The sequence below is a fragment of the Bacillus rossius genome, chromosome 1 (assembly GCF_032445375.1).
Source record: "Bacillus rossius redtenbacheri isolate Brsri chromosome 1, Brsri_v3, whole genome shotgun sequence".
Lineage (NCBI taxonomy): Eukaryota > Metazoa > Arthropoda > Insecta > Phasmatodea > Bacillidae > Bacillus > Bacillus rossius.
The window spans coordinates 334,410,704-334,429,112 of record NC_086330.1 but is presented as its reverse complement, the minus strand read 5'-3'; the positions used below and the strand labels follow the sequence as shown (position 1 = coordinate 334,429,112).

General features: G+C 37.1%; 1 protein-coding gene across 2 annotated transcripts in view; it reads right to left on the bottom strand.

The window, feature by feature from the left end:
* Positions 1–12,517: 12,517 nt before the first annotated feature.
* Positions 12,518–18,409, bottom strand: part of LOC134528070 (uncharacterized) — a 28,029-nt gene continuing 22,137 nt past the window's right edge. For both annotated transcript variants that reach the window (XM_063361289.1, XM_063361290.1), the window contains exon 3: positions 12,518–16,309. In XM_063361289.1, coding sequence (XP_063217359.1) covers positions 16,032–16,309 — 278 coding nt within the window. In that variant the 3' untranslated portion in view covers positions 12,518–16,031. The remainder of the gene's footprint in view (positions 16,310–18,409) is intronic.

Sequence of the window (18,409 nt, the reverse complement as noted above, 5' to 3'; positions counted from 1 at the left end):
GTCATTGGAAGTTATTATGGCTTGACGACCATACATACGTCATCGATTATCAATTTCAATTAGTAATTTTAAAAAGTGAACTAATAGGGCATTAATCCAGTCCTAGAAAAGTCCATGTGATGTGAAAAATACTAGTGCTATTATAAAACAAGCCGAAAGATAATTAAATAAATCAGTATGGGCGAAGTTATAAGGGTGGGGGAATAATTGCGAGAATGGAAGGCAAGCTATTGATGACTCACTGTGTTCGGTTCCAAAAGACAGTTTCTTCATCCCCCACCTCATTTCCCTTGTTTGAGCGTGTCTCAGTTTACAAATGCGTTCGACTATCAACAAATTATTGTTACTTGTGGTAGCCGCTTGGCTGGAAAAATGCCAGGAATCCTTACTGCTGTATGTTGTAATATTCAACTGCGTCATTGGGTGATTTTCCATGTTTCCTTATAAAAAATATTGAGTGCGAAAAATTTTCCCCTTGTAGGCTTTCTAGTAAAGGACGATATACAATATGGCTCTCCTGCAAACAAAACATTCAGTAAATATATGATGACATAAATTATTATTGTTCCACGTAGGCATTTCTTGTTTTTGAATGTTACTTGTTTCTATGCAAGTTTGTACGTGCATGTATGTGTATGCCCGTATCTCGTGCTGTACCTACATTCTGGAATTAGACTTGTCATATTAGTGTACAATAAAACTCTCTTACATCATATCCCACACTTACTGATTAGTTTGCGAACAGTGGTAGTGTTTATAGGCAGGATTATAGAATTAACTGAATATGTCACTACCTTTAAAGAGAAATTCATCAACATTTTGAGCGGAACACACAACTATAAAATTGTACTCAAATATTAGAGCCAAAATAGGAAATTTCGTTACTTTTGGAATTTTGATACTCGACATGTCACAAATATATTTTTTTTAATCTTTGCAGGACAGTCACCAAATCGTACGCCAAACTTCAGCCACCAATCCAACTGCTGGAAACGGAAGCCGGTGTTTTTCATTGGTCCACGGAAGTGTCTGACACCATCATCATAGAAAACAACATCGTTGAAAACTTAATAAAATGACGTATGAAATGAGCAGTATTCAACAGGAAAGAGAGGTATTTAGAACAAACATTTATCGCTGATTTAGAATTTTTGTAATAAAACGTTTGAACCTATTTGAAGCCAACAACAACCTGCTAGAACCTAGTAAGAGCCATAATATACTCTCATGACATACTTAATGTTCCATCAGTACAACATGGCAGGCAGTCCGAAGAAATAGTTATCAAACAGCTAGAAGACCAGGAAAAAATTAATATAAGTAAAGCTGGTCTTTTTATTGACCAAGAACACCCATTTCTTGCCGCAACATCCGATGTCCTTGTTGGCGAAGGCCGTCTCGTAGAAATTAAGTGTCCTGCTTCGGCATATGGAATGGACATAAATGAAGCCATGCGAGAAGACAAAATAAAGTATTTGAAATATTCTGAAGAAAGTCCTACTGTCATTTCATTTAAAAAAGATCATGAATATTTCTATCAAGTCCAGAATCAGCTTCACATAACCAGAAGGGATATTTGCTAGTTAGGCATCTGTACTTCGAGCCAAAAGAAATTAAAAGTACCTATTGGAAATTTTCAGAGACGACACATTCTGGAAAGAAAAAATGGAGCCAAAACTCGTTTTATTTTACACACTATGCGTTCTTCCGGAATTAGTTGATCCTAGACACACAAGAAATATGGAAATTCGGGATCCACCGCACATAACAGAGGCTATCAGAAGCCATAAGATAAAATGCATGGGAAAACGAAGATAGTCCAAAACAAAACCGAATATTACACCCTGATTACATTAAACGTGAACATTTTTCAAGCTTTTGCAGAACTTTCAAGAAAATGTTGGTCTTGGATAATCATTCAAACTAATTTTTATAGTGACCTGTTTGATTTATCAATCTAAGTCGCCTGCTCACTTAGCTTCATAAACTGTCACCTTTCATACTGGAAATTATTCTTGCTCATTGTTTCCATGAACCTTCATTTTTAGTATGCCAGCACCTACATGTGCATAAGAAAGTATAGGCCGTGTGGTCACGTTCAGTGCCTACCTAGAGAATCATTACCGTAATTATTTTGGACATGTAAAAAAATAAAATGTCTTACCTATAATGTAAGTTTTAAAGCTGAGTTAATCTTTCCAGAATGGTTAAATGCTCAAGTGAGCAATGGTGCTTTAAAATTATAGAAGACATTGCTTGTTTAGCTGAATAAATACTGAGGTGGTCGTAACTGTTACTTAGTTTGAAGGAAATAATTCATTTGGCAGCCAATTGAGAAATTTGTAAAATTTGTAAATGAGAAACAAGAGAATTTCCTAAAAAGAGTGTTCGGTATGCATAAACTTCTTGTCTTGTAAGTCCTAACAAAAAGGAGAAACGAAATAAATTTCGTTAAATAATGTATAATAGCGACCATAAAAATATTTTGCTTCAGTGGTAAGCAAAATTAAATTCTGTGTTTTGTTGTTTTAAAAGTGCGTGTGCATTAAATCAAATAGTATAAATGCCTGTCTAGTTAAAAATATAAAGCTTATGTACATTTTTGTGCGTCACAGGTAAAACCAATTTGTGTGTATTTCTACTAAACTTGTTTAAATAATCTGTTGTCGTTTACTGTATCGGATTTGTAAAATTATTTCTATTTAAGCATTTGTTTCTCTTAAGTACCTCTCTAAAGGCCATCTACATACTTTTAAGATTGTTGGACTTTTCTGCAAACAGTTTTGAAAAAAAAATTTGTGATGTAAAAATATTTGTGTTTGAAATGTCTATTATACCGTACAGTTTTTTTTTTTAATTTGTCTTTCTTGGAAGTAAATCGTGCGCACGTTGGTTTAATTTATAGTGCTCTTTTTAAATTTCTTTGTCTTTTATAACATAATGAACATTGACTATTGGTGTGAAACAAAATGTATGAATTACATGTGAAATAAATACATGTTTTTTAATGTGTAATTATGTAACGATTTCTTGTATAGTACCTTTTTCTACCACGTCCAAATAAAATATATGCTACCTGCATGATAACTCATTGCCATGACACAAGTGAAACAATTATAAAGGAGATTATTCCATCTTATAAAGTCACGAAGACTTTTTTTTTTAAATAATACATAAGATGTATGTATTTCGAAACGCTTTTACAACTATCATTGACAGATGCGAGTTATAAAAAATACATAACATCGATTCGGGAAATATATTTAACTTCGGCAAGATTTGTTTGCAGAATAAGGTAAGTTAATGTTTCTTGGAGGATATGTAACATTTAATATCCACGTGACTTCGAAAATTACGATGTAATGTCACTTTTCCCATTTCATGTAAAAGTTTGTGTTTTTAGCAAAAACAAAGTAATGCATTTTATCTTTTTTTTTACTTATGAACTTACTACACACGCGTAAAAAATATGCTACCATTACGATTAACATACTTTTCGCGTTATTTGACATTTGAGTTGAATGAAACGTGTGTAGCCACTAGCTCGCGCGGCGCTCCGCTCGTACGGGGAAGGCAGGCAGGCAGGCAGGTAGCAATGCTACCGAGACTTCCCGACCCGTACCGCGCCGTCATGAGGAGGGAATGACCACGGAGTGAGGGAGGGTAAACCGAGTCTATCCCCTCCACCGACATCATTTCGCCAGGACGCGCTCCTAGTAGGCCACTCCTCCAAGGCTAAACTCCACCCAGGCTAGAAGTATTTTGTGCTGCTCGCGCCGGATTCTGAGTAGCCGCTTCCCTATATACCACTCTTAACGCCACCTCTTCCCCTGAACCATTAGGCTAACCTGTGAATGACTCAAAGAATACCCTTAACCAGGTCCACCCCACCTCTGAGACCCCTCAGAAAAACCAGAGAGCCTGTGATCTGGCTGACAGCTAGCACCGGAGCTGTGTCGCTGCTCACTGCGTCAGCTCTTGTCAAGGCCAGGACGCCCTGCGAGCTCGCTCCAAGTCCGCAAGAGTACAGGAAAAATTGAACTGAAATAGAAACCGACAGTAACTAAAACAAAAATAGCCAGTTATGGGGACTGTCAACAGTAGTGAAAACTTAAAACTTTGTTTCTAAATGTGTAATATGACATCATTTCTACGTCAAATGTACGTAAGAAAATGATTTTGGTAAAATATCAGTACGATGTCAGCATGATATCTTTATCCTTACATCATTTTTTAGTCACAACAGATATCAGTGGTATGTAAAAATTACGTAAAAATTCATTACCTAGCTATGACTAACCAGTGATGTCAGACCTAGGTCATGTATTCACGTGGTCAAATTAAGTTCACTTACTGCTACTACAACATGCTGGTAATGCGAACTCACAAGATTTTACCCATTCAAAAAAGAGTCCAACACGCACATGATACAGTCGAGTATATACAATGTATTAGTGTATATATGCGTATACATGTACACAGGCCGCTGCAATTCGCCAGTCTGGCGCAACACGTCCCTAGCATGTCGGTGACGTGAACCCATAAGTTTTGCCCCTACCAAAAATCGCTCAACGCGGCTAAAGAAGTTTTCACTTCAAAAACACCGGCAGCCAATAGAAACAGCTGGAAACCACCCTAGGAAAACCCTGTTTGCGAGCGGCTTGAACAGTGCCGGATTAAAAAATGTGCCGAATTATTAAATGCAGGTTTAAAGACCTTTCACTGTATTAGGTTCGACATCTGGTTGACGGCGAGGTCGTTATACGCGATCAAACACATTGCAAGTCAGATGATCTGAGAAAGGAATCAGTAGAGGCTTGAAAAATCCACGGTTCAAATTCGTGATAGGCTGAAATTAAAACACTTGTTATATCTTTTAGACTGTGCCTTCGATTGGCGCACAGTTTGTGTGGAAGATTCTTGAGCCACTAGGTATGGAATAATTATCTAGTTACAGGAAACCCAGTTGAGACATTTCTCAAGTGAACAGCTAAATAACAAGTGGCATTTGCCGGGGCGTGTTATTTCCAAACCCTAGATTAACTCGCCGACGCGTGCCTGAACTGCGCTTTCGTTGGCCGCCCCTTTTAAGGAGAGGGAAGGGAGATGGCTGTGACGCCGAGAGGGAAGGGGGTCGGGTGGACGTAATACGGTACGGCGACGAGAATATAACTATTTATATGTGTGATTGTACATATGCTTGTAGGTACTTATTTACAGAACAAAGTTAGCCATTTCTGCAACTTTACAGTAATAGGAATGAGTCTCTGGTTAGGTGCGGGGTTCAGAATTCGACAGTAACTGCCGAATGCTTAATATAGATATGCTGCAGCATTTATGTAGCAATTTAGCCTTTAACTAAATTTAGTATTTTAACGCACATTTTCAAATCATTTAATTAAAGCAGGCATTTCGACGGCCGTGTCTGCTGAGGTGGCCCACTCGAGGCGTGTTCTCTCGGTTTAAGTCCAGCCCCTGTCATTTAAGGTCATAAGAGTGAGGCGAAAAACAATGCAACATTGTTAATTTGTCTCAATGAGAAATAAATGCCACAATTTTTTTTTTGTATTCTTGAATTTTTAGACACTACTTCAGAGAAATAACTCGAATATTTAGAATGAAATTTATTTATCTTATATAACTAACATATTTTTGTTAGTTATTATGAGGTTATATTTCTTTAGGCGCATTATGGAAAAATGAGAGTAAATTTGTACGATGCGCACGCAACGCAACATGCAAGAAAATTTTCATAGGAAGATGACGTATTAACATGGAACGGTGTGCCAAATGAAACATTATGATAATGAAACTACCATGGAATATATTTGGTAAACTAAAATAGTTATTAGTATAGACTTGTTTAAAGTTTTAAAAACCTAACAATCTCCCGTCAGGCTTCGTAACGTGTTGGTTATAGTGCGCCGTTAATTAGCCATAGGAACGTGGTTCATTCAACTGGGTGGTGAAATTTTTTTACATTGTAGATTACAAAGGGTTTTAAGCAAGTAATTTTTATTTGTTTAGCATATTCTTATAATATTATTAATCACCCAAAGTAATATTAAATTAATTACGTTTTTCATAGGTAAAAAAATATTATAAAAGTACAACTATCCTTTATTAATTCTATTACAGACCGATAGGCAATGATTAAAGATTTAAAGATTAGTATTCTTCCCAAATATAAATAGTGTTAATAATCTTATATAAGTGTATATATGTGTAAAGTTTTCTTATTGCAATTGTCTTTTATTCAAGTGACTTGAATAAAAAAGAATTATGTGGTGGAATTTTTGTAAAACTCCTCGACCCCGGAGAAACCCCCGGATGGCCTCCGCATGGGGAGCCCTAGAAAAGAAACGGGCTCCCCATTTGGAAGCCACCCTAGAAGTTTTTTTTTGTTTCCACCCACCGTCTCTTTGGTAGCCTGACTTGTTGCAAGGGATTGTATTCCTTCAGACAAATGCCGCCATCTGCCTGAGGCAATCCGCCTTGGAGGAGCCGAGCCGCGAACCCGGGTCCTACAAGTCATAAGGTAGGCGCTCTACCCCAGAGCCAGAGTGGTAGAGAGGTGACCTGCAGTCTTCTTAATACTGATAAGATGTTATTCCAAGAGTGTACTCTAGTTATTAACACGTGTTTATTTCTGGCAGTTGATTTGGGAAGCAAATATGTACCTATGTAGGATATTTAAAAAAACACACACACACACATGAGCTAGTGTTGTGTAACTTGCCAGCGACGTGTAAAACCCAACTTCGGTAAACAGCAAATTATTTTGTTCTCGTGTTGCAAATACACTAATAAAACGAAACCAAACTTGAAAATAATACGCAAAATGTATTTTCAACTAAATTTCTGGATGCTGCCGGAACAACTACGTCGACTATCAATTTATTCCTTTTGTAGAGATAAATTTCAAACTATATAATAAAATCGCTCCAATAAAATCTATAAAGACATGGAAAAATACTAAACCCCGGCTATGAATTTCGACAATAAGTTTTTTAAAATATTTGATTAATAATAAAAATTAATTTTATAAGTTTTCCCTTGCCATCCACCACAGATGTAAAATTTCCGTTCAATTCACGAAATTACGTCTATTAAATGCCGTATGTCGAGATCTAAGATGTTACACATCTTACGAGTAGGTAATATTTATATATGTGTCTTTTAAGTCTTATACTTTAGAGAATAGTGGATACCGATCCATATAATTAAAACATTTATTTGTTGTGAATATTAATTATATTAATTGTGTTTATCAACTTTCTAAAGTGTATTTATATACGTGAGGTTATGGGGAGTGTCTGTGGAAGGTTTAGTAGGTTAAGTAGGCTCCAATAAACTCTAAAAAGACTTGAAAGAATAATAAACTCCCGCTTTGGACCTGATTTTCAAAAAGGAATTTTTATTAAAATACTGTCCATATCTTTAAAATTCATTAAACATTTATTCCCATAAAGTTTCCCTTTGGCTTTGTGAACTTTGGTTCACGCCATCCGCCACAGATGGCAACACCGTGTTTACACATTTCCGTTCCACGTGACTTCCGTTCATTTCACGAAATTACTTCCAGCAAATGCCGTATACCGAGAGCTATTATGTTACACATTCAAAAAATAGAACAGACGACCAGGTATACATAGCTGCAGTGTTCTCGGTCCAAACCATCCCTTGCTGTATTGGCGTGGGCAAAGTCTTCTTCGACGATAAACAAGAACGCGAGTTCATTGTAAGACGTGCTTTTCCCGAAGCCCCTCCGGTTCTGCCTCTTTGAGGAGTCCGCCCAGTCAGGTGTGTATCTGTGTTGGTGAGGCGGGTTGATTAGTGCGACGCTCGCTGGTGCTTCTGGCGTGTTGTCGCCTCTTAACTGGCGCGCAGTCTTCTCGTCGTGCACAGGACAGCTATGAGTAGAGACCACGGAAAATGGTGAAGCGCGAAATTCACGAAATAACGCGAAAATTTGATACTTTAAACGAATTTTGCGACTTTCCTTTGATTTCAACATAGTCGCGAAATTCACGAACTTTCGCGATTTTTCGCACAAAATGATGTCCTTATGTCGCAAGATATATTTATTTACGCCATCATAAACATAGGCGTGAAATAAACACAGACTGAAAGACTAGCACCGTGATATATCTTCGTTTTGACACGTTACTGAAATTCACGTAGGTATTTTTATTACTCTACAAGCAGTAAATATTGCCATCGCAAATGAAATAAAAATGTAACAAATGTCAACAATCGATATGTGCACACTACCAACATAACAATATTGACTGTCCACAGTTTTCGTGTTTATAAAAACGTAATTTCTGCCGCTAGGCGCACTGGTGTCGATTTTTCTAACCTTCTACTTTAATCGCATAAAGCTAACATGGCAGTCATATTTGCGTGCACAAATCTATGAGTGTTTACATATACCGTCGCCACATTTTGTGAGTTTTGTTATACAATTGTAGTTATGGCTAAGATGCCGAAAAATTTGACAATATTTGATCGCGAAAGAGAGATGAAATTGGATGGTTTTTATATTTTTGATCAGCGGGACAAAATTATGATGTGCAAGTTCTGCAACGTGCGGGTTGATTGGACACGCAAAGACACATGCAAAAAGCATGTGGCAAATGACACACACAAAAAAAAAAACAATTATTTTGTCAGGCAAATTCTACCGTGTCTAAACAAATTTCGATAAGCGACACCGTGAAAAAAGCAAACAAGCTGAAAGTGCAGAAACAAGAATTTGTTTCTGATTTTGTAAATATGATGCTGGAATCTAACATTCCTTTGGAAAAAGCTGATCATCCAGCTATGAGGGAATGGTTGAACACCCATGTTGAAGGTTAGCCTTATTTATTTACTTATTTATCAATTTATCTCTAATAAAAGTAAATAAGCATATGTAAGCCTACAATATTATTAACTTACCTCTAGGTGTAACTTACCTTTACTTCAATTAAATATACAAGCACCTCAGATTAACAAACACATAAATAGGATGGAATGCATTGTGAAATGGTGAGCACACCACAAGATATTTGTTGACTGATTGATTGATGGTTTGACTCTGCCATCAGCAGTAATCTTGAAAAGGTTAGGTTAGGTTTGGCTAAGAATTGTTTTGAGTAAATTAGCCCATTAATATTTTCAGTGCTAACCTGATAAATGCTACCTATTTATAAGTATATTGTAATTTATGTTTACATTTTAGGCGCAGGGGATTTGCCATCAGCCAACACGCTCAGAGAAACATATGTCCCAAAAATTGGCCAGTCAAATAAGGAAGCAGTAAGGCACGCTGTAGAAGACAAACAGATTGTATTCTTGTGTGATGAAACGACAGACAAAGTGGGCCGATGTATATTTGTGGTTTTGATTAGAGTGTTACGTTGTAGTTCGGTTCCTCTTATGTATGTGGGTGGTGTGAAAGAGTTGACAGCTGCAACTGGATCTGAGTGTTCGAGAGCTATTTTGTCAATTGTGGCAGAGCTTGGAATAAAATTTGAAAATGTTGTAGGTGTGATAACTGACTCGGCCAAGTACATGACAACTTGTGTGACTTCACTGAAGTGTGTCTTCAGTGATGGTATGGTGCATGTCCAATGTTGGGCCCACAAGCTCAACATTATTGCTAGTTTGTGGAGTGCCAACCTAACTGAACTGAACATGTGTGTTGCAAATGCAAAGCATGCATTTGTCAATGCAAGAAAAAGGAAGCACAGGTACATGTCTTTCTTGAAGGACAAGTACCCTGAGGATGAAACAAAACACGTCCTGTTTCCACTTCCAATAATGACGAGGTGGACTTCATGGTATAAATCTGCCAATTATGTAGGTGAACATGTGGATGATTTGGTGGAGTTTTTGTCTGCAGAAGAAGAAGGAAGTAGTGCTATTGTGCATTTCAAAAATCTCTCTCAAGATGATGTGGCTGTAATCAAGTGCTCATCAGTTTTTCTAATCGAACATTGCATTAAAATAATTGATTCAATAGTACTGTTAGAAGGTGCAAATTATGCCTTTTCACATCAAGTGTACCCCATACTAATGGACCTTAAAAATACATTCACTCTGATTAGCAGGGGAATCCTAGGGGAAGATACTTGCACAAGCATAGCAAAATTGTCAACTCAAGTGAAGCAGCATTCACTTCGTGAAAATCTTGTTAGTGTAGGACTGAAATGTGTCACCAAGCTTTCCGATTTGATGAATCGGGATTCAGGTAAAGACTTCATTCTGCACATCAGCAAACTTTTTCACCCCAGTAATGTTTCGAACAATGTTGTTGATGAAAAACTGTACAAGTCAAGTGCAAATAAGATTCCCATTCTTTGCCAACTTTCCCAGACAAAATTTTTGGAAGGCTACTTGGCTTACCAATATCAGGTTTCACAACTTTTGGCTGAAATGCAGCCTGTTGATGTTGTCAGTGTTTTGATGAACATGCAAGTCCAACATAGTGAATTTGTTCAGCACTGTGTTACTCCACTGTGGATCCCATCTTCAAATGCAGACAGTGAAAGGGCATTTTCAGCATACTCACACATTTTAGCAGACCGTAGAACAAATTTAAAGGCTGAAAATCTAGAAATTCTTTTCACTCGATTTTTTGGTAGTAAGGCAGAGTCTGCTACTTTGTAGTGCCTGTGACTATGGTAACTGTAGTGTTACACATTTGTGTACTAACAAAACTTGCCTGCAGAGGAGAATTTCTAATATGTACAGTGAGAGAGACTATAATTGAATTTTGATATTGAAATACTGTGTATTGTAACTTAGAATTTTTAATGGAATATCTTGAATGGTTTTACTTTGTTAAGACATGTTTAGTCTTTGTAAAGCCTGTGTTATTTAGTTTACAACTTTTTTTTTTTTTGCAAAATAAGACATAACTTAGATCTGTATAAAAAATACTGACATACAAAACAGGTCTTAAAACTGTACAAAAGTTCCATGTGAGAATAAGTATTTTCTTTAGATGAGTAGTACCATGGTATATGTAAAGTATTGTAATCAAAAAGTATAACAATGTTTAATCGAATGAATCACTTGATGTTTTTACTTTTTTTCTGTTTATGTTAAGCAGATTTTCACATACAAAATTTAACAGCTATTTATAATTGTATTTTTATCTACAATATTAAATATTCGTAAACACCGCTTTCCTCATTTATATGTACCGCTATGAGGGTTTTTTTTACACCGCCAATGGCATAATATTTTCACCATTTTTTGGGGTCTCTAGCTATGAGCTTTGAGCAGTAAACATAATTAAGATAAATGTGTAATTGCAAGGCCCTTTGGATGCTTTCAAGAATTTTTACGGGGCGTTTCATGTGTAAAAACATTACTCTGAAAACACTGGTTTTGGCAAATTTTCACCAACCTAAAATACAGTTTAGAAACGAAATACGAAAACAAAACCACCCATCCGCCGTCAGCGTATTCTTAAATGCTTGTCGCAAACAGACGCCACTCGGATGTCTCGAGAAGTTTTCAAATCACGTGGTTCCTTATGAAGCTATGCGCGCGTCACGTGTGCCCGGGTGGGCGGGGCCTCTCTTGTTCTCTAAAAGAAACAGCCGCTACACGAGACTTGACTAAATGGCGTGAACTGAAAAATTTAGCTGTGTCAGTAAATTATTTTTGAGTTAAATACTCTGCCAGTCAATTAATTTTAATTCAATAACATTTTTGGGAAGATTTTTAACTTTCCCTTCCCTCGTTCTTATGCCTGTGGACTAATCAAAGAGCGGATTGCAAGCTTTACAGATGACGAAAAAAAAAAGTACATACACGCATTCCTTACTCTGGAGTGAAAATGAAATGCGCTACGGATTTCGGCTTTAGCCGCTCCATTTAAATTGTGTCTACGAACTTCCTGAAAAAATAAATTTTCTTTTCAATACTAAACGTGAATTTTTTTCTTCAAGGGGAATGCTGTTATTCTAAAAATGTAATTAATCTACTGATAGTGAAATAAGTTTCACAACTAGCCAGTTATTAATAAATCCCTGGTAAATTTTTGTGACATGCAACTAAACGTAACGAAATTTTAAGTTTTGATGTAGTTAGTGAGTGTGTAAACACATTTTTTTTCAATTCCAAACTTTGAATTTTATTTGTTTCTTAAAAAAAAATTTCCTTGAGATGGTAACACACATTGAAATACACAAGGAACACTGGGTAATGAATTGGCCATGAATTGTAGAAAGTGACAATACAGCATTTGCCTGGAAGGATCTATGTTGCATTTTTCAGTATTATGTATCTCATGATAAAAAAAGTATTACCAGCACAGTTACTTGAATTTTCATCTCTACAATAATGCTATCACAGTTGTTTTAATCTGTTTGTAATTCTTTATACACACAAGTAAACAGTTTAAAATCAATTTTAAAACAGTAAAATATAATTCTTTACAAATTTTATCATTAAGGTAATTAGCTATTTTGTATTTTGGCAAACACGTTTAAATACAATGAAAATAAATTGTCTGCAATAGTAGTAAAACGCAGTTTATTTACATTTCAATTTGTTAATAAAAATAAAATAGATTTACAAAATATACACTTACACTTAAACACTATTTTTATAATAAAATTTTAGACACAAATAAGTTCCCCCAGAAGAACAAATGGTTGTTAAAATATATTCACCCCATATAAATTCAGTCTGTATTATACGTGGTAAATATTTGTACAAATATAAAGAATTCTTATGTGTAATTACAAATGTGTTCGCGAAAGGAAAATTGTTTTACAATATTAGTCCTGATACAGTCCTGAAAATATATTTTCAAACCCTATAAGTGTGTAAACGGACAGTGCGATGTCAAAAATAATGTCATCCAGACATTTAAAAAGAGTTCTATTTCCTTTGACAAACTTCAATAAAAATGCATTAATATTAAGATTTTATAAAATCAACAACAATTTTTTTAAGGACATCTTTGTATTATTGTTAATGTCGTTTAAGAAAACAGAAACAGAGAATTTTTGGTGCAGATATTATCTTCTTTGCAATTTGTGCTTTTTTTCTAAAAAAGAAAAAAAAACCTCCGGTCAAAGTTCGTTGTAACCGGGGGAAGGTTCAACATACGTGACGTCAGAGCTCACTACAGCGAGGTTATGTGGACGAAGAGCTGGGTGAATGACCTTCGTGTAGCGTGTCGAGTGTTAGCTTTAATTAATCCCGCTCAAGTCACGCGTAGCTGGTTGGACAGCTCATGAAATCACTCGGTTATTACACGTACGCCAAGCGCCAGTTATTACCTCCCTCCCTTCCTCAACCCCTCCCATCCAGGTTCTGTGCCTGTGCGCGCAAGCATGCCAACATTAAAATGCTCGATGGTAATCTAACATCGCCGCGTGTCGCACGCGACGTGACTGACATATCTCTGGCATTTTTTTGGCCCCCGCTTTACGACAGACGTCGCGTGGAATGTTTTCGAACGACAAAGAGCGCAGACTAAGAAGCTAATATTTACAATTGCTCGAAGGAAAAAAAAAGAGCTTTTTTTTTTTTTTTCAGAACTGAGAATGTATTTTAATAAAAAAAAAGACAGATTGGTCATCACTTTTCTGCCATAGTGAGCGTATTTAACGAATACTAATTGAAATGCAGAGAATATAATTGCTTAAAAACTGTAAAAAAAGAAATATATATTATGTAATTTTCTTTTCATAGTAATGTTGTCAAAATACATTACGTCATAAAATATTTTATAGTGAAAACATTGTGAATTTTTTGCTAGTGTCTCACAACTTCCGTTGCTCGCTGAGAATAAAGACATAACGGTGTCATGACGGCAGACATCGATTAGGGTTCATGTTAGTGGATCTCAGATGGGGAGGTAAAACACACTCCTTGAGTGACTTGGCCGAGAGTTTGCAGAGGCACCATGAACTTCGATGTTTGCATTTAACTCATCAGTACATCAGCACATCAGTACACGTAGTTTATAAGCTGGGGTTAACCTACAATCAAATGTCGTGTCACAAGGGAGAATAAATATTTATAGCCAACTACAGCGGCAGTAAAGAAACCTCACAGGTTGTGGGTGCTATAATGTTTAAAACCGTGCTTTATACCCAAACAGTTTTAATATTTCCACCAGTAAAAATTACGTCAAGGTTGCAGGGAACCATTTTACTTGTTTCGTTTCCTAATGCGACCCCTTGAACGTAAGCTACACGTTCATGTAAAGCAGCGATACTGGCTGCATATCGTACAGGCGCTACCACACGCATATTAAATTAAACGTACATACATATTTAATGTCAACGGTTAACTTTGAAGTATTACACAAAGCAAACTGTACAATTAGCCTTACATTTTTCAATTATAATCACTTATTTAAAGTGATAGAACTCAAGGGTAGCTACCTGTATTCGATAATGTTCTGAGTAACCCTAATTTGTTTCTGACGCAAAAAAAAAAATCCTATTACAGTAATATTATGTGATATTACCTTACAAAATATCACTTTCTAGATGTTATTGCTCTCATCTCATTAGTTTGTATTTTTAGTTTGTTTTTATATTTATTTTTAAGGGAGCATAGAAACTTTAATAATAATTACTTCAGCCAAAAGTCGTATTACATATTCTAGTTTTAGTGACATCAAGGGATCTGTAGTCACAATATGTATCACGAACTAAACGACAAGTTCTATACAAAACAATCCTACAGTGAATACTGATAAGCGTAAGCATAGTGTTTTCTTTATTTATAACCACATTTACAATAAGTTTAGTAACTGTATGAAACTGTTTTCCTATTGTTTTGCACTTTGAAATAAACGCAATTGCAATGCCGTGTTGCATATGAAGGGACAAAGAAAGCTTTAGTTAGTGTTTAGTCGTTACACTTCTCTTGTGATAGCACATTAAATTCAATATGTTCTTTACGATTGATATAATGAACAAAGGTAGCGTTAAGTTCCGAATTAAAAGACAAGTCATGTTGTTTGTCGAATCGTCTAATGAAATAATAAATCTGCTTTCGTCTACTGTATTCCTGAAAATCTGAGCACGAGTCAAATTTTAGTCAAAAGTTTTGGAATACGAAGCTACTTGTGACAATATGCTGTCAGTTCAAACAGATGCAAGAGAGGTTATGCTAGAAATATAATTTTATTTACTTTTGTACAGGAAGGACTGCCAGATATTAACTCCGAAACGATCAGCTTGGACTTGTATGTACTTTACAAAGTTGCTGCAAAAAAAAAAAAAAGACAAGTGATATGTTATGGCTCGATTCTTGTCTTCTACGCATGGCTCCAACTCTGGTTTACAATTCAACAGACCTGCCAAACTTAAAAAAGTTGTGAACATGCCATGCAAGTTTGTTTACAAATGATACTCCATCACATACACGCTTATGTTAATATTAATGAAAATTATTAAGCGGTAATTTCCCAATTGATTCATTTAAAAGCACAACGGCATCGGAACCAAGACATTCTAAGTGATGCGAGTTAAGTAACCTCAACAAAGTGGCCGGTTCCTTACATCGTATCACACGCGTTTTTTGACCGTTATAGTGGCAAAAAAAGCCGTTCAATACTGGGCAAAAAAAAAAAATTCTTCTGTGGGGACTGCGCGTGCGGTAAACGCCATATAATTTTATTTATGAATAATTCCTGTAATCGTGGCATTAATCGTGCATAGACTGAGTATGAATGAATAATGCGCGCACAAGCTGCGCAGTGAAAAACTTTGTGGTCCCAACATTCAACGGTTGGATTATTTTCTAATAGAATTGTAAAAAAAACTAGTGTTTCTTTGTTGACTCAGCTATGGTATGGTTTCGAGGTTATGGCATTTATCATTGCTTTGTATGACTGATTTTTAATGAAGTAAACGTTTAAGTTTTAATTTTTAGTGGATTTTTAAAAGGCTTGTTCTATTTATTTTAATATTAATATTATTGACAAAAACGTGTAAGTTCTAGTGGCAAATCGTAATCCAATTCTGGCTACGTGCGCAGGAGACAAGAATCATCCACGGCCATCACTGATCCATGACTGCAAACTGTGGATGACAGGCGGCCAACAGCGGCAGCAGCAGCAGCGGCAGCAATGACGCCGCCATGTTGTGAGGACCCGCCGCCGTGTTGCAGGCGTCCGTGGAGCAACGCGTGCAGTTGACGCGCACCTTGGCCTGGTGGCCGCCCAGAGCGTGCACGCGCATGCGCTCCGTCGCCAGCTGCATCAGCTCGCGGCAGCGCTCGCCGTCCCGCGGCACGCATGCGCGGTACGTGGCGTGCGTCGCGCCGCTCGGGTGCTCCGCTGCCCATAGAGAAACACAGCTGTAGAACTCACATGCCATAGAGAAACACTACTGCAGAATACACACATCATAGAGCAACACTACTGCAGAACACACATTCCATAGAGCAACAATACCGCATAACATTATTCCATAGAGCAACAATACTGTATAACACACGGGAAGCCTACAACTCACGTAGTTTCGGTTCCCTGCAAGAATTTCCGAAGATTTCCGAAGTTTTGCATTTTGGTATAAACGCCACTTCAGCCGCTAAATCAGAAGTTTCCAATGCAAACAAGCATGTTGTGACTGACCTAACCTAACCTAACCCTTCGATTTTTTTAATTTCAATTTTTGAGAGAAATCCGAAGTTACACGAACGTGGTAGGGAACCGAAACTACGTGAGTTGTAGGCTTCCCATAACACACACACGCCAAAGAGCAACACGCACATGCCATAAAGATATACCACTACAGTGTAAACAATAAAAATTTCAATTGTCATGCAGTAACACTACTACAGAGAACGGAATCTGAATTATGCAGTCTGAATATTTTAAACAAGATCTAGTTGCATAAAAGATTATCAAATTATTCTCTGACGCTTCGGTTGACTTTGCTTGCATTTGCCATCTTCAGAAAGCCATTCCCGTGTCTTTATGTGCCCCAAGAGGTGTATTTTTTTTATACCAGAATTATCAAATTTTACAACTCACTGGGTGTTATGGATATATTACTGATTCAAAATGATTTTTATTTTACAAGCCTGATTATTTCGGATTTCTAGTACGAGACCCTTCACAGATCTCTGGGCCCTCCGGCATGCATGTTAGCAGCTACGAACTTCTGGAAATAGATGCGTATAAATGCAAGCTCTATGCACACTAAATCTGAGTTTTAACTGTAAAAGGGTTGCATGCATCACGACTGTTAGTAGGGTTGTCTGTTGCCATGGACACAACCTGGAAGAATGGTCAGATTTGAACATGGAGGTTATTAGTCTATGGGATTGTTGTCTTTTCTAAAGTTTTAGCCACCCGTTTAACGATTGGTTACCAAAACAACCGAAGCTATATTAATGTTGATGTCAGTTTAATAACTTGAAAGTTACTTACTAGGAATTAATGTAAAAATGCCACCATGAAGTAACAAACATGATAATAACACACCAACAAGTAATGATGATTAAACTTCATTATAAAAAATATATCCAGATAGTTAAAGAGAGTGGTGGGTCGTTATAATTTTGAGTTCAATTTTTAACATTGCATAGATTACACACGCGCACTCTCTGACTTCTTACATCCATGAATTGGAATTACGCAGGAAAAACCAACGGATAAGAATACAGCGTTGTGAAAACCTGTGCGATGATCGCGAGTGGGGAAACTTAATATCATTGTTGGCGCGTGGTCAGGAAACAGAGTATGTTAGTAATAAGCTGTAACGACAGCTTTGTGAAACGAGTGAAGGGTGATATGATATCAGTTGGGTTGTAACAAGAGGTGAGGATAATTTGTTACTGCGTTGCCTGAGCGAGTTTGACAGTTACTCGTCGGCGGTGGAGGGGAGGAGACTAATAGGCTTGTGGGTATCGATTACAACCTCTTTTATTGTGTCTGAAACATTTGTGATCTATGGCGTACATCTGGTAACAGGACACACCGAAAAAGGACAGCGTTAATGGCAGAAATCGTGCATTGGAAAGAGGGAGTAAATGCCCATTTAAAAGCACACTGCAATCTAAGGCCCCCCCCCCCCCCCAGCTTTCAGATCGAACTGCTCAGCCGAACTGACAGTTTGGACCGAACTCAAGCCTTCCCCACTCACGATCAGTCTTGTGGTTGCTGTTGCTGTTGCATGTATCGTTTCATCGTAGAATATGGAAGAAACTTTGGAAGTTGCAGCTGCAGTTGCACTTTTAGTTATATAAAAAAAGAAGAAAATAGCAAAGCAACCAAAGAGTATAAACAAAGATGTCTTCCGCGACACTCAGCTGATGGACTGACGGTTTGGACTGGCGAGACGCTGTTCCCGCACACACGGCAGTTCGGACCGAGGGTTCACCCCCCCCCCCCCATAACCCAATTTTAAAGGGAAGCCATCAGTTCGTCAGT